Raw genomic sequence first — 21,692 nt, 5'->3', positions numbered from 1 at the left:
CATTCTTAAAACTGAAAAGGATTACACAAAAAGATTATTTACAGAAAAGTGGTACATAAACCAGAAAGCACAACATGCTCTCAACCAGAAAGATGGTCAGAATTTTCCCTCTGTGTACAAAAAATTACTTTAACTTTAACTTCACCTTTTCCATTCTCAGTGCGTCTTCTCTATCATTGTTATTGCCAATTCCCTTGGTTTCTCTCTTGTCTGATGACTTTTCAATGTTTCTTGACGGTGGCCCAATAGATAGATAAATTTACGCTGTTGGAAAGCAGCCTACTGGTTTTAGGCATTCACTGCATTCAGTTTAACCTCTAGGTATCTTGTTGCGTGTTTTAATTCTGATTCTTGCTGCTTACTTTATTCATTTTATCAGTACGTTTTTGTGTTGTGCCATCGTTGCTGAACAGGTTGTGTTAACCTGTTTTAGCCACCTTGATAAAGTCAGTCGTGCTGACTGACGAAACGTCGGAAATACAAAAGCTAGCTATCATCTTTAACATCAGGAGGTAACCTAGTAAATAGTCACCAGAAGAACGCAAATTACTTTTATTATAAATATCAAACTTTTGGATTTTTTTTATCACTGAACTGTCCGTTAGTAGAATGTTTCTTTATTACCTTAGTTAGGCCTATTGGTAAGTCAGGAAAGTATTTGTTGATGTGACATGAGGATATTGTAAGAGACCGAGTTATTTTGTAAATAGTATTTGATTTTTGGACACCATCAAAATTTTCTCACAATACACAAATGCGCATCGAGATATAGTGCTCACAGTTTGGAAAAGTTAGATTGTGATAATTACAACTTGCCTGAGTAGGCCTACAGCAAGGGACAATCAAAATAGATGAAACCGCATTCATGGTAATATAGACGTTTTGCAAACTGCTCTTTTCGTTTTCAATATAATAACAAGAATGACAGCTTATTTTCACTAAACATATAAACAAATATCAAAAATTATGCATGAACAGCGCATCTATATTTTTCGGTTTAGGTTCAACAATGCATTCTAGCCGTCAAAATGATGGAATATTTGGTAATTTTGTTGAGACATACCATTGCCCAATCGTTGAATTTACATCAGAGATAATTTTATTAGATAGATTATCAGTTTCATGCACATGGTTTCATTCAGCGTTATAATGTTGTTTTTCAAGCCACGTGGCGTTCATGGTCATAACGCAACATTGCAGAAACAGCCAATATTGATACCAGGTAGGCCTACTAATTATTACGCCGCTTTCGTCGAATCTACGTCGCTAAACGACGATATTGTGCAAACGCCTGTTGGATTTCCCTTCTACGTGTAGTTTATCATAAACGTGAAGCATTGCTCAAAAAGCTAATCTGAATCACCATAGATAACCATAGCATTCATATAGTTTCATCATCAGTAAATATGTAAAGTGCACTTCACAATTTTTAACAACGGTCTGACAATTTATTATATTGCAAAGTTTTGATTTATTCTCGATTTTTATAATTCTGTGTAACAGTTTTTTTCTAACTAGTTTCTATGGGACTAACAATTTGTTTCATTATACATTTTCTTTAGTATTTCAACGCCATTATTAAAAAAATTACGTCCTTTTCACTTTTAAATAAAACATGGCAAGGCAAGGATTCAGTGCTGAAGAAATATTGCAACATGTTTTACTGGATTCTGACGACGAAAGCCAGGCGGATGATTTGGAGGATTTATGGCACTCCGATTCAGATGAAGAAGCGGATTCTTCTCCGTCAACTTCCGCAACAGCGATTCCGATCAAGATTGACGACCAGTTACCTTCCATGGGCGATATTCAACCGGAGTTTGCGCCATCAGGACGGATTATAACATCGAAAAGACTGGTGAACAGTATAGATTCCTATCTCGACATGAACAACTACGATGCTGTTGAGTTTTCCTGACACACTGAAGTCTTATACAACTTTTGTAGAAAAGCCAAAGAACAGACAAGAGGGCGGCGTCAGCATTACTTGGTCTAATGCGAGACCGGTGCACAATGGGAGAAGGGGCCGGGCTAACATTATATCTGGCCCGATTGGTGTTAGAGGAGAAGCCAAAGAAGCCAAGACCCCTCGGCAAGCATGGGAACTATTTTTTTCTTTAAACATTTTGAACATTATTGTTCAAGAAACAAATAGAAAAATTGCCACACTCATTTCTCAATTGCCAGAGAGAATTTTAGATGACAGCAGGTACTGCTATTTTGGCCCAACCAACAACGAGGAGATGCTGGCCTTTGTTGAATTGGAGTATTTTCGGGGGCTTTTAAGACAGGCTGGTCATTCCACGGATGTATTGTTCAATCAACTGCAAGGACATCCCGTGTTTAGTGCAACAATGAGCAAGAACCGCTTTAAATTTTTATTTTCGAACATTTCGTTCGACGACCAAAATACTAGGCCGCAACGTTGGAAGAATGACCGGTTGGCCGCATTTCGAGTCGTTTTCGAAATGTTTAACGAAAACTGCGGCAAACATGTCATTCCAGGTGACTACTTGTCGTTGGACAAAACGCTATACCCCATGAGGACACAAATTGCCTTCAAGCAATATAATCCAAACAAGCCTGCGAAATATGACCTTCTGTTCAAGTCGGTAAACGCCAGCAGATTCCCATACACATTTGCGGCATCGGTCTATTCAGGTAAACCGAAGGAAGAGCCATTTCATTTTTACGTTAGTGGAACAGAAGAAGTGGTAAAAGGAATGGTGATGAGCCTGGAACAACACGGTGACCTTCAAGGTCGGAATATTTTGTATGACCGCTTTTACACCTCCATACCACTCGCGCAGTGGTTGCTTGACAGGGGTATAACGTCAGCTGGAACCCTCAACGCTATACGTAGAGGAATACCCCTGGAAGTGAAGCAAGTGAGTGGTAGGGAGAAATCTTCGTACGAAATTTATTGGCAGACGAGTGAGGCTGATCTCAGCCTACATTCTTATGTAGTAAAAACGAAGAGTTCTGGCATGCGGAATGTGTTGATGTTGACGACCATGCAACCTCTATTGGGGATTACCAAGGATGACGGCAAAAAGAAGCCAGGCTTGTATAAGCTTTACGACTTCACAAAGGGTGGCACCGATATCATCGACCAAAGGATGGGTTGGTTCATTCACGTGCAAAGCGAAGTCCCCACGGTGGACAACTACTGCGTTTGCTTATTGAGAAGGTGCCAAAGCCACAAAAAATAAACTACCAAAAAACCGTGGCCAATGTCAATGCTGTGAAAAGCCTTTATGCCCTGCACATTCCATACGAGTATGTCAAGTTTGCTTTTGCGCAGAATAAACTATTTGAATGATTGCGGTTTTATAAACTTTGGCTTCAACCACAGCCTAAATAAAACGCGGAGCTCAATTAGAGATTTTCCTTTTTTCCTTTTATTAGACAGATAGCTATTTTTACGTTGATTCAACATATCAAGACGTTGAATACTTGTAAACATGTGCGGTTTTGCAATTAGATTGCTTATCAAAATCATCTATCCTTTTTTGTATAAAAAGTGGGTCATAAAACTAATCGTAATACTCGATGTAAAATTCAGCATTTTTATATGCTGAAACAGTATTGTATTCATATTTTATAAATCCATTTTCTGTTTAGAAAATATCAATATAATGCGGTTTGAGCATAGCTGAATTTTAGCACGGATACAACGACTGATTTTATTACTTTTATACAAACAAGGACAGAAGAGAAGTAATCTAATTGCAAACCCGCGCATGTTTACATCGTCTTGCAATGTTGAATCCACGTCGAAATGATTGTATTAGCGTTGTATTCAATTTCTCGTATTATCGAACTGTAAATGTGCAGCCACTTGTAATTTCAATGTGCCTCATTGCATATTCTTAAATATTTCTGAATTTGTGTGTACATAACCTGACAGAACACAGGTTGCTTTACCATTGAATCAAGTTGAAAAACGTTGCTGCAAGAGCCTTGTGCCAATTGCTGCAGTCCGGTACTGCTGTAACTAAATCAAAATACTTATCAATATTTTGCTGCCAAACTGACATTTTTATCGCATAAACGCCCATTAGGCAAAAAAAAGGGCAGCTAATTCTTTGTAAAGTATTTCTCCAGGTTCACAATTATTTGACGCATAATAAATACTACTTTGAATAAATCTAAATATTGTTTGGATTTTAGTGTGTGGCATATGAATCTTAGAGAGCTTATTGAATCCACAAGAAAATGACCCGAGGCATTACAGATTTTCCTTTTGATGAAAAGCGTTGTGACGTTCTGTTAATTAATGAACCGTAACTGTTTTATTTTGAATTTCTTTCTGACTTCTGTTTATGTAAAGCATCATCGACTTTATCGGGTAATCTTACTCCTAGTACTAGCCTTGTATGTAGCCGAGTTCACATTGAACTTACATTGAGAGACGCTGTTGCAACTACAATACATTGCATTTAAACCGCTTTTTTTGTTGCATGATCTTCCATTCGTTTCGTGGATTACATAATAGTATTTGATAAACGCCACCCTGCTTCTTCAGCTGGTCTACATTTGTTAATAAAGCGTAGGAGTTGCTGTTCTTGGAACCGAGGTCACAAGATCATAATCCAAATTGGTGTGACACGCGTTCAGAAATCTCATTACTGCATGTAATTGATGAAGCATTGTTCTTTTAGTCAAGAAGCGAGCTTTATTTTGAGCGTGGGAAAAGTTATTATTTTGCATGAAAAATATAGATTCAAATTGAGATTATGTAAAAAAAATTTAATCACAACATGCCAATGCATGTTCTTCATTACTCTACCAAAAAATAATGTGTAAACTCACGCTACAATTGCTTTAATCGCAAAATAATCCAAAAGTCATAAGTCACCTCAACATTTCAACGTCTATGAGCAGTTCTAAAACTCACATAGGTTTAAATTTCGGATATGCTCAGCGTGAATAATTTTACAAAGTGAATCCCAAAGTTTGAAGCCGTACCTTAAAAAATAACAGAGATATCACTCCTAAAGCATAAGAAGAATCGACAGCCCCCCCCCCCAAACTGAGCAAGACTCCAGGGAGCCCAACCTCGTAAGGGTTAAAAGACATTGCTTTTATTTGAAATAAATCATAATTCTTTAAACAAAGAAAACAAGGCAGAACTAAAATGTCAAGCAATCTATAATTTTAAGCAAACAGCAAAACTGTAAAATTTCAATTTGTTTTCATTGAGAATATTGATGCGATTCAAGCCCCGATCGAATAAAAATGAAAGACTCGATCCTCACCCTTGTTTAGTGCATAGCCAATAGCCATGTGTCTTGAGCGAGAATCTAACTTCCAACTTTGATAGAATTGTGGACGTTTGGGAGAATTGAATCTCCCTCGAGATTGTATTACAGTGCCGAGTACCCTATGCCGTTTATGTCCAAGCGGCCACTTGTCAAGACAATGAAGCTGTTGTTGACTACAATGTTATTCCTTTCGATGCGAGGGAGGGTACCTGGTTGTTCCAAGTACGCAGAGAGGCACGAATCCACAACGCTAATAACCTTCACGTGAGGAACCTCACTACCATGATTTGCCTTGCAAGTCATAAGCATTGCGCTCACCAATATTCCTTGCAGGCGAATACATATAGGAAGAGGATGTGGGTATGCGTCTTCGATTTTGCTCTATCAGGGTCTCAATGACTTTATAACGCCCTACATTCCCTTAAATCTAGATGTTGTTTAATGTCAATAAATTTAACAACAAGCATTACTGTGCATAATATTGTAAACAAAATTTGTAACTAACTGATTTAAACTCCGTAAACTACAGAACAAAAAGCGCACAAGGCTTGTTAAATCACGGAAGACGAGGCTGAGATGAGATGAGGCTTATAAAGAAATCAACTGAATAATTTAACCTTATCTGTAGCCACACGGGGTTTTATGAGAACGCCCCACCCTAGTAGTGAAATATTACTCAGAAGGAAATATGCTAAAAATGTGAAATTTCATGACTTTTAGTTTTTATTCTTTGCGAATTTTCTTAGTCTACACTGGTCATTTTCCACCTTCCTGCCTTTCACAACAAGCATTTCGTCTTTTCGTAGACATTCTTGTGCAATGCTAGTTATATAACAGGTATAATATGTTAATGTAAGTGTAATATAAATGTTAGTGCAATTACTTAAAAGAGTAAAAACGCCTAAAAATTGCTTATGTTTATGAGAAAAAGTAATTTTTTGTTTAGTTTAGCATTACTTTATGTTATATTTAAAAAAAATTAATTTTGAAGCTATTTTCGGAAAATTAAAATAAAAACCGACTTTTCTGATGTTATTTCATCTCAAACAATTTGTTGGGTAAAAATTTAATTTCTATACGCACAATACACATTGCTATTATCTTATAAAATATTTTGGCTCTGTGATTTTCATAGCTCTCGTTATTAGCGATTAATTAACACGGGGCCAAGATAGCCCGTGACGTGCTTTCCGTGTACGAAAACAGCTCGTATTAAGATGGGGTTAATGCAAGAAAATGTGGCATCAAACTACAGTAAGCATGGCTAGGCTGAAATAAATTAAAAGAGGTCGGATTTTGCGGGTAAAGATAAATTTTAAAGCGAACCGGAGTTGGAATCGATTGAACAGAACAAACAAAATAAGAAAATGTGTAACTGTAGGAAAATGTTATTGCGATTTTTACAGGTTTGACATTTGGATACAACTCGCCATTACAGCTTTGGATATTACTCGCAAACTAAGCAAACAAAAAATATGTTTATTGATAACAATAGATGCAATGTTCTCCAGATTTCTTCACGTGGCTTCTATCAATCACTAAAAGTAGGTGAATACACGAATATGTATCTAAAATATTTTATTTCAAATACTGTATAGTTATTAATTCTAAAACCTCTACACTACAGCCTGTTTCACATTAAAAGGAAGGTCATCAGAAGGTCTTGAAAATAGATTTTTTTGAATAAGAACCTTTTGATGAATGATGATCCCCATTTTGGATGAAACGGGCTGTAGACTGTGTAGAGGTTTTAAAAAATAATTATTAGATTTGATGTAATTTACTCTGCTTGGCTTTTTGCTTAACATTGAGCACGTTTGGTAGTATATTATTAATATTTATTGTTTAAAATATTGTAGATATATGTTACCCTACAAACCATCTTTCATGCATACCAAAGCGATGTCATAATCAAATGCACTGTGACGGTCGTAAGAATGATGTATTATGATTCTTTTGGCTCTGTAAGCTTTTACTTTAGATGGCAGAAGGTGATTTTTTTCGTTAGGACGTTGATGGATCCCTAAAATAAAGATAAATTCAAACCGGCGCCCTTCTTAGTGGCATGCAGTGACTCACATCACTAAGCTAAGCAGCTGACAATTTAGAAAACACATCAACAAACGTTGTGGCTAGTGGCTAGAATAAATGACATCGATTGTTTTATTTACTAAGTAAGCTATCAACAAAGCCAATAAGACAACTTAGCGACACATTTATTAAGATATTATCTGTTTCTTGCTACTAATTAAAAATTGCTATCACAAATCAAAAGATTGTTTAGAAGAACTTTCCAGCTAACACGCAGTAAAAGGATTCGTAAAAACGTCTTAACAACTAAAAATTCTGTGTGTACTCAATTGCACGACAACTTAGAAAATGATAACAAAATAATGTTAGACCTAAAGCTAACAGGGCATTGCCTTACAGTCAGCGAGAAATCTTAAACTTCTGGCAAATAAAACTAAGGCATTACAATCAAAACATTCTTCCACAAGCTAGCTGAAGCATTGAAGTGCAGACAAGTGAACTATCGTACCAAGTGCACTGAAGACAGACATTCGGATAAACTGCGTTGATGATTTCCTGGTGCGGCCGAATGGATGATGTTGGATGTATAAACTCAGAAGTTTTTCTTAATTTTAAACGCACTAACCAAATGTCAATAAATAGTGTTCCTCCCAATTGTTGGTTTTGTCAGTTCCGTCAAATAAATGAGCAGCAGTGAGGACCCATTTGTTGTTTATTAAGCTTCCTCCTCCGCAGATGTTGTCATTGGAATAAGACTGCAGAAATATAATTAAACATTTTTCTTCTCACTGTCCAATTATAAAATAAAACCAGGAATGATACGCTTTTAATTTTTCTTTTATTTCTACTTTATTAGGTTACGCCATTCTGACACTTCGGTTTGAAAGTGTTAATATTGTTATTACAATATAATAAACAGTGGTGTAATTCCAGGTGTTCACAAAACACCCATTAAGATTAGAGCAACTTTTTTATTTTTATTTACCAGACTGTTGTGATCCCCTAAGTACTTTTTAAAATCAGTTTGCTTGCCCTTTAGAAATCTTCATAAATTTATTATTTACTGTTAACTAAATTTTCACGTGTTTTCTTCAAAATTTTAAAGTGGTATTTTTTCTCTCTTTTTAACTTTAGACTTTTTCATATTTCTTTCTCTATTCCAATGGGTGGCAGTGAACATTCTTGAGGTAATAAATAAAGAACCTTCAAAATGAAAAAAAAAAACAACAGTGCATGCTTTAACATAGGAAAAGGTGTTTAAGAAAGAATTTAAACAACTATTACGTCATGTGTCATTACCAATATCTTGCTAAAAAAAAAAAAAAAAGTTACAAATTTGATCCGCTGCTTGTAGTCGGTATGGCGAGCGATACTTTTTTAAACCAAATGCCTTCGTGATGTTAGCCTAAAGTTTAATTTTGTGAAAATATTAGTTTTACTTTGTAGACTAAAAGCTGGTTGCAGTTTGTAGTATTGACGCAAATTTTTTTGAACGTTAGCCTAACAATAGTTAGTCTTGGTGCTTTTGCATTCTGAAGCCTAAGTTTTAATATCTGATTGCTGAAAGTTTGATACGGTTCTTTTTACCAGTGACGTATAAACCATGTGTTTAGATTGTTTGAACGAACACTTACAGAAATCAAGGAAAAATAATTTTTATTTTTCTCAATTACTTTTGATTGCTGGAATTTCCCTTTCACTTCTGTTAAACCAGTGCCATTCTTATCTTAGGTGAAGTAACTGTCAAATGTTATGGCACAAAGCTCAGTAGTTTTCATTTGGCAGCGCTCAGTAGCTTTCATTATGTAAAACTTCAAGTTTTTCAAACAATTTAAAATTTAAACATTGTGGTGTCATTTTGGTTTTTGAAATCTGGTGGTCGGACCACTCGGCATGCGACAACTTAGCAACGTTTCAGCTACACTTGCTCTTTGCTAACTTGTGACATTCCAAGTTTCTTCATTTACCAATTTTAGCCACTTGCTTAAATGTTGTTAGTTCAGTTGTCACTTGACGCTTGCTTAGTTTACAACTGCTGACTTCTAGGAGACTTGAAATCCAGACTTTGCAGATTTTCCGTCTGGTGCCGGACAAATAATTTGTTTGTGACGATACAGTTGCTTTAAGAAGGCATATGTGTGATGCCAGTGTTGCCAAATGAGATCGAAAATTGAGCTTGTATACAGTAGAATGGTTTCAGGCTTTTTTATTACAGGAAAAAGTTTAGTTATACTTTGAACCGGATCATATTAGGTTTACTAATTAGGTGGGCATTACCATTGACTTGTTAAGTGGAAACTAATGCAAATGTTCATGTTTGAATCTTGCTGAAAATGTAAATACCCAACCAAATAGTAACGGTACACCACCGATAGAGCATTTTCATATCCTTTAGCCTAAAACTTGAAAGACATAAAAAGTATCTTTTGTCAGATTTATTGATCTCAATATTTTTAAAGCAGATTTATCGATAGATGGGACTCGAAACTCGGCCTTTCCAACCATACTAGAAGGGTCTATCGTCAACTTATATATTTTTTTTATTTGTTTGTTAGCTTGCTTTTAACAAACAACCTTAAATTGCGTTAAATCTAACTTAACCACTTCTACAGCATTTAACTTATAAAGCAAAGTGACCTCAAAAGGTTAAGCATTATTTTTTCACAACAAACTGGTACCATGCATAAAAATACACGATCGACTGGATTGGCAAGAAAAGGGAAAGGCTTTTTCAAAGCAGTGGGCTACCACAGACTGAATATGATGATGATTACACAAAGAGTAGGCCTACATAACCCAAATAAAATAAACTCAAACGTTTTTGACACGAACTTGTGTCTTCATTAAGAATTACTTTACATCTGCAAAACAGCGAGAACCTTGAAGATACATCTGATTATGCATTATAACTGCAAACGATACTGTGGACTGAAGAGCACAAACTCAACAAGTGGTACACGAATGATTACGCGTAAATAACACGGCGAGAAACAGATCACATGAGGTGAAAAAAGCAAGTAGGTGAGAGCAATTAGAACACACACAAAAAGAAGGACGAGCCACAGGCAAATAACTGCCTGTTTCGTGACGGATTATTACGCTTGATTCTAAGGGCTTCCATGATCTTTGTCTGGTATTCCGATCTGCCTCGAAAGATGATTTTAAATTGGTCAATCCAAACATAGTTTATTTTGTTTATGTTGTATATTCTTTATGTAATAAAATAAAATATGCTAAACCCCTTGAAGTAACTTGTTTTTTTTTATGTCTGTGGAACAGCAAAGCGAACTCTCTACCAACGCTTTAACCCAGTGGTTCCCAACCGGAGAAGAACTCCATCCTAGGGAACAATTTAACGAGTTCAGGGAAAGAATTTCATTAATTTGGTCTTTTTGAAAGCTTCAAAAGCATTCGACAAAGTCAATCATCATTTATTGTTTAACCTTATCTTAAGACGAGCTGTTTTCGTACGCGGAAAGTAGGCTACGTCACGGGCTATCTCAGCCTCGTGCAAATTAATCGCTAATAACTGGAGCTATGAAAGTCATAGAGCCAAAATATTTTACAGGATGATAGCAATGTGTATTGTGCGTATAGAAATTAAATTTATACCCAACAAATTTATTGAAATAAAGTGTTTGAGATGAAAAGACGTCTGAAAATCGTTTTTTATTCTAATTTCCCGAAAAAAGCTTCTAAATAGAAATTTTTGAATTACTGTATAACAAAAGTAATGCTGAGCTAAACAAAAAATTACTTTTTCTCATAAATATAAGGCATTTTTGGTCGTTTTCACATTTCAAAGTACCGTAATTGCTCTAACATTTATATTGCGCTATCATTAAGTTATACATATATCGAGCATTGCACAAAAATGTCTAGCCACCTGAGACGAAATGCTTATTGTAAAAGGCAAGAAGGTAGAAAAATGACCAGTGTAGGTTTAGAAAATTCGCAAAGAAAAAAAACTAAAAGTCAAGAAATTTCACATTTCTAGAATATTTCCTTGTGAGAAATATTTCACTGCTAAGGTGGGGCGTCCTCATAAAGCCCTGTGTCGCTACAAATAAGGATTAAACGTTATCCCACGTAACGTGCCTATGTATTTTGTTCGTTTATTGGAATACTAGTATAGTAAAGAAACCATACAAGTGAGGTGGGGAGGTCACCTGTCCCAATCATTTAGTGACCAATGGAGTCAGACAAGGTGGAGTGTTAAGCCCTTATCGTTTTGCCGTAGCCTATATACTGTATTGATCAGCTTTCTAATGAGCTCAACAAAACAAAAGTTGGTTGCTGTGTCCGCAACTCTTGTCTAAATCTCATTATGTTTGCTGTTGACATTTGCTGCATCTCGCCTAGTTTGTGTGACTTACAAAATTTTTTAGATTTTTGCCACAAGTAGGCTATGCTGTTGACATGAAATTACTTCCAATTCTAAAACGTCATTTGGTATGTTATTTTACCCCAAAAACTTTTATTTTTTACGTGCTCCTCTGCTATAAACTTATATAGGTAAATCTGAAATTGTGTTCATAGACTCTATAAAATGCCTGGTTGTATTAATATTAAGAGATCTCTCTCAGATGAAAATTATATTTGAAAGTAGGTACGCTCTCAGTACTGTGCTGCATACAATGCAAAATTCTATTTGCTAAATGCTCACCCGTTGTAAAAAAAACATTGTATTTCGCTCCTATTGTATGTCGTGTTACGCATCCCAGTTCTGGAACAAGTTTAGACCTTCCAGTATAAAACTATTACTTGTTGCTTACAATGATTCTTTCGGAATATTGCACAATTTGCCTCGTTATGTCATTGCCCGTGAACATCAAGTATTGACTAATATAAGAATAATAACCGAAGTGGGTTATGTGGGCTGCTTACACGTGACTAAAAAAAAAATTCACACACCCTGGGTACAGCTTGCGCAGAATGAGGATGATTGACTCGATGGGCAATTTCACTTGTAATTTGGTATATTTTAAGTCGGCCAATTACTACCGTACTTCGACTCGAGTGATGGTTTTGCTAAGCCAAACCAAAAACTGGCTTAGCTGGTAATTTTTATAAACTGCCGGCTGTGCGGTCCCAAATCCCATTTTTACCTCCGATCGGAATGAGGAAGGAGTCTTAGAATTCTAGCATTATGGTTTCTGCTACAATCTGGGGGAATTATAGAGAAACCATTTTAGTTAAAATGCTAGGGTTTCTAAAATTTAGGACTTCCTTTTTTGTTTTCAGTAATATAGGGAGGAATGAATAGTTCCAGATTGAGCAAATAGAGGAACGTAACAAAAAGCTTGGGAACCACTGAATTGATGGTTCCCATAATAAAGTTAGCTGCGTGATATAACCCTCTTGTGTTTACCAGAAAAAGCTTACATCACATCAATCGAATAGTTGAGTATTAGAACAATCACATCATTGAATTTTACGACAAGTAAAGTTAGATATTGTGAACGTTAAGTATTAGTTTCCTATGGTTGTGTTCATAATGGGTATATTGTTCATAATCGTTGTGTTCATAATGGGACAGGAAGAATAATTGTACTTACTTTAACAACTGTTTCAGAAATGAGAGTAATAAGAACTTGCCACGGCCACGATAGAGTAGAAACTACTCGTGTTCCACCAATCACTCGTCCTGGGGAGGCTTGTCGTCTGATGCTTTTTACATCTCCACCTTGACCACATTTTCTGAAATCTTTGGAAAAACGATTTTTTAAAAACAATTTCAAAACTCAGTTCTATTTTAATTGATAGCCTGTGTGAGTACAAGTATTACACTGGTCAACACAATTTCTGTCCAGTAGATGTATCATTGGTTTTGGCCTTTGGGGCATATTTGGGGCCTGAATCCAAAAATGAAGTTTCATTTTCAAATTGGCTGTCTTTTTTGAGATAACGTCAAATTTTAATTTCATAAATGATCAAAAATTAACAGTTTTGTAGCTCTATTTTTTTTATATCATGTTGAATAAAACTCAAAGGGCCACGATTTTGTCTTATTCTTGTACTATTACTTTCAAACCAAAGTTCCAAGTCCGACAAACGTCTTTTTCGGTAAATTGTACCTTCAGCTTCTTGATCAAGACCATTATTTCTTACACTATCGATGCTAAATATTGGCTAGTATGGCTAAATATTTAAAGCAGATTTATCGATTGATTGGTCGCGTCGTTTATGTTAAATAAGGATATCTCCTTTTTCTTTCGTGTAGTGATTTAAAAGTGATAATTTCATTATTCAATAGTAACAGTCATTATGATGATTCTCTGGTTTCCTCCAAACCTTAGGTTCAAGTTTATTTTTTCCACAACCTCATTGCTTTTACACATGTTTTGTATGATTTTGTGGGGAGTACAAGGTTTACCTTGGTGCGCAAGTTTTACCTCGAAGCAGGGCTGTGTTAACCGCCTCCCGTACCCCACGGCCGAGGGCGGGGCGGCAAGGCTGATTAAGGGCCCAATTATTTTAGGCTAATGTTGTTTGACTGTTTAAAAATTTAAAAAAAATACAACAGAAGCTCGATAATCAATAGCTAATTAAATCCAGCAAGAACGTATTTACTGCTTTCCAAGCCTCGGACGGGGCTTACTTCAAACTAGGGGCCCACTCATATTGACTTAGTGGAGCGCTTTTTGGCTTGTAACTTTACAAATTTTTCCATTTTTGTAAAAAATTTTCGCTTGCTTCGCTCGCTCAACCAGATTTCTTTCATCTTGGCCATAATGGCAAGTGTAGTTGAGGATTAAGGGAGTGAAAAGTTTTTAGTGTCTAAAAAAATGATGCAATATTTCAAAGTAAACACTGCTCACTCAAATAGCCTAATAAATAATAATTAAATTAATAAATTTCAATGTGAATCGAGATAGGTTATGAAGCGAAAATGTTATTTGTGATAGTGGGGACACCTCATCTAAAATTTTCGAAGTTCTAGATAGCTGAAAGGCAACAACACACTAGGTTATAAAAACTTTCAAGAAAAAAATTACTGAAATTCTTCTGTGGTTGTGAATAAAATATTTTTGAAATGGTAGCCTAACTTAATTTTTAAGTAAAACTTTTACCCCAATCCAATTTTAATTTGATGAATTCGGTTACATACAAAGTGTGCATCTTGATAAAAAGAATATTGCTGCTAAAATGCCTAAAAATTGACCAAAACAAGATTGTATTTGTCAAATTTGTCAAAAAGCCCTCCCACCGTTTTTCCGTTTCATTTATTTCAACGTTACGTTTTGCAATACATGGTTCATTTATGTTATAAGTTTTACTTTAAAACTCTGGTTCTTTCCCAACTTTTTTCTAAGTCCCTTTTTGCATTGTCGGCATAACCTATTAACTGTTTTTTGTTTTTGTTTTTCTATAAAATCATAAAAGTTGTTTACTCTTTGCTAAAATGATGAATGTAAATTTTCCCTCACATTGAAAGCATTTGGTGCCTTAAACGATTTCTGGACCTACTTTTAAGGACAACCACTAAACAAAGGAGCCAAATATCAGGGGGGCCCGAGATGGTGATCACACGGCCCTGCCCCGAAGTATGACAGATGCACCTGTTTAATGAATTTTGTAATGCTGGTATTCTTTGTGTTGTATATTTACCACAGATGTAACAAAACGAGTCGGGATTGCTGCAGTGTTTTATTAATATACTTCTGAATCAAATATAAGTGGGCAAATATTTAAAAACAAGAAAACAAAAAAATATATCTGTTTAATAACTTTTTTAGCACAACGCAAGAAAAAAACAAACAAAAAAACAAGAAAACAAAAAATATTTCTGTTTAATAACTTTTTTCGCACATGCTCAGAGTTCAAGATGGATACCACTACACCTTCCAGGTTTACAATTTTCCATGTAAAATAGATTTGCTACCTGACTCATCATAAATGCGCCAGTTCCGGGAGCCGTCCACATACCCAAACACTCAGCAGGCACAACATCCTTACATGGAAGAACATGGAAGATACCTGCCAGAGAAGCGAGGGACTAACTCTGACAGAAGGGCCCTACCGCGGTAGATGGTGAGTAAGCTGTATGTATATGAAAAAGGTTATTGGCTTCCTCAAGCTTAAATACCTGTCCTAACTTTCCTCTTCTATTTGGAATGCGGTTTATCTTCCTTCTGGAATAAGTTTATACCAACTCTATCACAATATTATGAATTTACGATACTCCTTGAGAAGCTTATATGTATGCGGTTATCCGGTATTTTTTAAATTAAAACACAAATATCTCAAAAAATAGAGCCAATTGGAAAAACAATTAATGCCTTATTCGGATCCAGGATCCTAAAAATACCTTTAAACTCACGAAACATCTCCTGCGCCATTTTTTGTTGAGTTGTGTTATTTGCAAACAACTAATGTCAAGAAAGCTATTTTATGCATTGCACAAGAAGGTCTGGCAATCTTTGATGGTGCTCCAGTAAGCATTAGCCAGTTAGCCACTTTAACGTGTCAATTCTCAGTAAGACCCAATGACATTAGTTTTGTGAATTGTGACCCTTTTAGCACTCAGCCAGGGAGTTAATTCGTGATTTGAACTTTGTTTGGTAATTAGAGAAGAAAAAAGAGTTATGACAGGGGTCGGAGTTATGGCAGGGGTCGGAGTTATGACAGGGGTGGGAGTTATGGCAGGGGTGGAAATCGAAATTGTAGTAAAGAAAAAATAAGTTTGAACTTTCAAGCTTTCCAGTGCGTGCCCGAAATAAATCATAAGTGCGTCGACAGCAATGGCCGAGTGGTTAGCGCGTTGGGCTCGCAGTCGAAAGCCTGCATGTTCGACTCCAGCCTTCCGCACTTGCTGTTGTTTCTCTGGGAAAGAAACTTTACGATAATTGCCCCTACCCAGTGATCGATTTCGAGTAATGGGTAGTACCAAATTTAAGTCATAAGTAGAGTAGACAACCGGAAACAGACATTGCAGTTGACTGCAGCGTGGGTCAGGTGTACGTCGGAAGGCGTACACCTATGCATAGCGCTCAAGTCCGCTTTCCTGCAATGCAGGAAAAAGATAATAAAACAAACAAAACAAAAATAAACAGTTAAAACATTTAGATGTTTGCAAACACTCAGCTCATGTTATGTGTTATTTATTTTAGTGCATTAACGAATTTTTACGACAATGTAGCCTACATAAATAATTCACCAACGCGGTACCTTGGCAGACTTATTGACTTACTAAATTAAATAAGAAAGTTCAAAATAAGACCAACCTATTCTGGCATCAGTGACTTGATCAAGTAGTTCAGAAATTACATTTAAATTTTCTATGAAGATGAAGTTCTCCATGTTGCCATCAGCCAAGGCAAGTAGTTCTTCATATGCCCGATTGAATGCATTTGTACATTCAATGCACGATGTGATGCTATAAAACTGCGAAGGATGAATGCTTTTAGCAGAGTATTTTGTGAGTTCAAAAATTAAAGTAATAAAATGTGTATGTACTTTCTTAGTTTTAAGAAGGCATATGACCAAATGCCTTACCGTAAAAATTTTTTTTTTATTGAAATCACATTTAATACAAGGCATGAGAAAATTGTCGAATTGAAAATTTACTCTAGTAATGTGGCCGAAAAAGCGAATTGTACGTCTCATTATGTATAAGACGATCATTTATTAGGTTATAATGAACTAAAAAATCATGAGCATACATCTGCCAAACACAAGCCATAAGTATAAAACAAACAAAGTAAGTTAGTCTTACACTAGCAGAATTTACAGCTTGGAAAGAAAGATAGCTGGGGCTGCATATGTTGACCTAGCAGCAGCTTATGACAACGTTTGGCAACGTGGCGGAGTCTACCAACTAAGCTACTTCGCCTACTCACTGACAGACACATGGTTAAAATAGTCGTGAAACTCATCTACAACGTAAGGCGCGCCTAGCAGAGAAGCCATATTGTAGAAACATATGTAGAATAAACGTAAAATTACAACAATGTACAGTACTATTCTTAATCTAAAATATGGTGAATATTCCAAATTGCATTTCTTATAGCAATTTTCTCTAGTGTCTTAGGCTTAATACATGCACTTACGCTGCATTATGCATTTGTATTGCAGCCGTAACTAATCCTTTCAAAGTCGTACAGCATTGTAGTCTTGGAGCATGTTTAAGCATTTGCATTTTGTTGCTTTTCATTCTTTCTATATTCTTTCAAAATATATGGAATGTACTATTATTTGCATGATTAAAAATAAGAACGAATTATATTGTGATGTTTTATTATTATATTGGCATTTGGCAAATAACTGACAACTCTAAACAATTTATTTACCGTTACTGGACCATAAACTTCTGCTTGTTGTTTCATGGTCTTTATGATGTGCTGAGGTGGCCTTCCCCAATTATGCTTGCCTAAAAGAAAAAGTCACATTTGGTGTTAATTGTAGCAAAAATAAAATGTTAGTAAAAAGTTCGTCTGCTGTGGTGTATGCACAAAGTGAATCATTCGAGGAATTTAAGAATAAAGCGGACACATTTTTATCTTATAAATAAAAAAATAAAAAAAACAGTAACCTCTCAAGTGCAGGTAGCTCCACACAAAGTGAAATTTGCATGACTTTTGTTATTCACTTGTTGATTTATGCATATAAGTTAGTATCCTCAAATATAGTTATTACTATCTGAAGCCTTTACAAATTGTTTCACCTAACGGATCATCAGAAGGTCTGAAAAAACATGCAAACAGCAAAGAATCGATAATTCTGAAAAGATATTAAATATTACAAATGTAATTTAATCTGCCAAAAAAAATCTCTAAACCTGTACTTCCTGAGAAGATAATAAATCTTACAACTTTAAATTAATCTGCAAAAAAACCTCTAAACCTGAATTCCTGAAAAGATATTAAATATTATAACCGTAATCCAATCTGCAGAAAAAAACTTCAGAATTACTAAGGACAACCTCCATCCGTTACGACAAAGTTCATCCTCTGTGGATCCTTCTCTTGTATCATGGGCCAATCCTATAATTATTTGCTGGTACACCCCTTCATTGTTACATTTTTATCTGCCCAGCTTTTTGATAGCATGCAATGGTTCGTTGTCTTCTTCTCCATTTAATTGGCAATGTTAATAACAATAATGTTTGTTTATATATAGCGCTGTATCCATCACAGAATGCGTTGCTCTTCAGCGCTTTACAAAGCAGAGAAATTATGAGCACACTGAATTTTTCGTATTTTTAACCTTGAAAAATTTTATGTTTGGTGTTTACCTTACAAACTTTCAAGTAATTATATAATTTTTGACTGCACTGTTAATCATCAACCAACGGCACAGCCTTGATACAGCAAACGAAAATCGGAAGAATAGAGTTATGAGCAGTCACATGATATAATAAAATGAACATTCTAATAAAGCAAAAGTTTTAAAAAATGCGTAGAAGCTGCTTAAACTACTCATGGCAGACCTACCATCTGTAAAGATAAAAACGTGTCTTTCCTTTTGGTTTTGGTTTTCATCTTGTTCATAGGAATACGCAATTTGAGATGCTACTTCTTGGAGGGCTGCTTCGGTGTTAGTTCCTTTGCGTATGCGCTCCTGGATATTTGCTGAAACATATTATCCAACTATCAAATTCAGGAGCGTTTCATACAATATATGGCAATACATATGAACTTCATCATATTACGTTCCTTCCACATGTCGAGAGTTGGATACAATGAGCCATTGTTAGCTTTTGTGAACTTTTCTTATATCACACTTATAGTTTATTTTGTCCACTTTGTGATGGTTGATGTCGTTAACGTTAGCGTTTAGTCGCTTCTACCTATTTCCAGACAACTGCTACGTTATGGCAAGTGGTAGCCTATTTGTTATTTTGCTTTGATGGTCGGAAATCAAACATTAAACTGAATTGTATCTGTTTACGCCATGAATCTGATTTCGCTATATACGCATTTCTTATTTAATATCGTTGTGAACATAGCAAATAATAATAGCCGTGAAACGTGCATAAATACCAAGGCACAGCACCTACACTAAACACTACAATTACTCACGTCGTTGTAAACTTATTTTTAAAATAGTTTTTATGACTACTTCTGGACTTGGCTGCTGGTCTTGTGTGTCAATTTTGACTTTCACTTCTGAAGCGAATACCACGACACCATAATTAATTACCCCAGATGCGTTGGCTTTAAGCTGCAACAACGAAATATAAGCAAGTATTACTATTGGATGCATATATTCATATTATTACGTTTTTTCATTTGTAGATGCATTCAGTATTTCATTACATTGGCCGAGGAAAATATAGCAATGAATTTGAAATAAATTATTATTCAACCCATATTAACGTTTGAAACTATTGTATTGGAATACATAAAGCATTCCTTATCTGTCCGGTTGTAATGAATAATTACCAATTGAATGCACCAAATAGACAAATAGACAAATAGATTATTACCAAATTATTATTACCAAGATAATTACCAAATAGACACAACGATTGGATTTTCTTGCTTTCCGGTCTATTTAATCTAAATCATAACAACTGTGAATTTTCCTGCATACGAGACAGCAACCGAATTCTTTCACAGTAAAACAAAAAGAATTATCTAATACAAATATTTTTAGTAAAAGAAAAGATGTACCTACAAACATCCGACGCATTCACTCAATTTCACCATGGGCCAATTCAACGGGTGTTTTTAAGTACATCTTTTCTTTTTTTTATTTGCTGTACTGCATACAAATATGTGTGAAATGAAAAGTCAAAATGCTGTAGCACTGTAGATTTTTCAAGGTACAAAATATTCTCTTTGACTAAAGTTGACATCTTCTCACCCTCTGAATTAGTTTCACAGCAAACGTAAGGGAGTTGTTTAAGCTGTCATCATCCACGCTCTCTGAAAGATCAAACAGAAAATATATTTCATGGCTCGCTTTTTCTTTTGTTCCAATAAAACGTCCAACGGAAGGAAGAGAAGATAAAATGTTCTGAGTGCTCTGAGAGAGCTTTCCCAAGGCTTCCAAAGCGGTATCTCTCACACGAGGATCTACAAAGTAAAGCACATGGCCATCAGCCTAACTGAAGTTCTAATTTTGGAAATATATAGATTAGTTGCGCTAAGCTCACTGCTTGCAGTTTGAGCACTTTGGCAAGGTTGACAGTAGTACCATTTTTAGGTACTTAGTTAACACAAATTGGAAAATGTTACATGGAGGTATATATCGCCATTGCCATACCAGTGTACCTACTGCCCTGAGGAGGCCGGAAGGCCGAAAGGGTGTGCACTGTCTGCAGTTATGATATAGATTAAATGCTCCACTATTTTAAAAAGCTAATAATAGTGAGCAAACAGTATTTCTATATTTTAAATAACTTTTCATTCTATTCTATTGTTTTTCATGTGAAATTCTTCTATTTAAAAAAGCTTTTAGTTTAATCTTAATCAAACTAACCATCAAATATCTCTTAAATTTCTTTCTTTTCAAGTTTTATCAATATTGTATTTTTATCAAAACAAAGAATACAGGGTGTAACATGCGGTACTACAGCAGCCTAGGCAAACTAAATGGAAGAGATGGCAACCCAGATATATGCTTGATATTTTTGTAACAATATATTTAACACAACTACTAAAGTTGTCTTTCTATGTAAGAAAAGTTTTATTTCGTCAACTTACCGACACATTGAGGGGCAGCCTCTCCGCTCCACTTCAAGTAAAATAAACAAGTCTGCTTTGCATCACCAACAAGCACCAAGTTCGGATCGCATTGGAATCGAACTGTTTTTCCAACCCCAAAACTCCTGTAACTCCTAGAAGAAATCAAGCGTCCTCCTACAGGAACTCCTGGATGAGGGCAACGAGGAGCTTCGTTTTGGCCACCTATTCGCAATGCAAATGAACATATGATCTTATCAATTAAAATAGACAAGAATTGAACACGCCAGTCATACAATCAGAAATCACGTCAAATAAAATTATACGTACGAGGAAGATTTCTTAAATGTAATTTGTTACACAAAAATCTGCTCTGTGCAGTTGACAGATTTATTTCTGACCTCACATTATACCTCAAATGTACAAAAAGCTGTGTTTTAGAGGTGAGAATTTTATATCTGGCCTTAAAAAAATATTTGTGCTTCAAAACATTTTAACTAATAATTAACTTTATCTCCATAGAACAAATTTAATCCCTCAATTTAGGACATTACAGAACCAAATTTTAGAGTGGCAATTGACTTGTAGACTGTATTGCCGTTTCGTTGTCTTCTTGTCAGTATGGGAACTTGTGCCACTTGCAGTGCAAATACAACTTGCATGTTTCAACCATGTACTGTTCCTGTTTCTGAAGAATAAACCCATTGATTGCAAACGCGGGTCGCTTACCGAACTTGACTTGAATCTTTGTGGACTATAAAGC

General features: G+C 35.5%; 1 protein-coding gene across 1 annotated transcript in view; it reads right to left on the bottom strand.

Annotated features, from left to right (window-relative positions):
• Positions 1–21,692, bottom strand: part of LOC145768334 (complement factor B-like) — a 39,971-nt gene that overhangs the window by 11,628 nt on the left and 6,651 nt on the right. The window contains exons 3-11 of the mRNA XM_082579811.1: positions 20,951–21,154; positions 20,109–20,320; positions 19,322–19,463; positions 18,734–18,871; positions 17,591–17,670; positions 16,526–16,685; positions 12,857–13,005; positions 7,924–8,053; positions 7,163–7,290 (exon numbers count right to left, since the gene is read on the bottom strand). Coding sequence (XP_082435937.1) covers positions 7,163–7,290; positions 7,924–8,053; positions 12,857–13,005; positions 16,526–16,685; positions 17,591–17,670; positions 18,734–18,871; positions 19,322–19,463; positions 20,109–20,320; positions 20,951–21,154 — 1,343 coding nt within the window. The remainder of the gene's footprint in view (positions 1–7,162; positions 7,291–7,923; positions 8,054–12,856; positions 13,006–16,525; positions 16,686–17,590; positions 17,671–18,733; positions 18,872–19,321; positions 19,464–20,108; positions 20,321–20,950; positions 21,155–21,692) is intronic.

The sequence above is a fragment of the Aplidium turbinatum genome, chromosome 4 (assembly GCF_918807975.1).
Source record: "Aplidium turbinatum chromosome 4, kaAplTurb1.1, whole genome shotgun sequence".
Lineage (NCBI taxonomy): Eukaryota > Metazoa > Chordata > Ascidiacea > Aplousobranchia > Polyclinidae > Aplidium > Aplidium turbinatum.
This window is presented reverse-complemented; position numbering and strand designations above follow the sequence as displayed.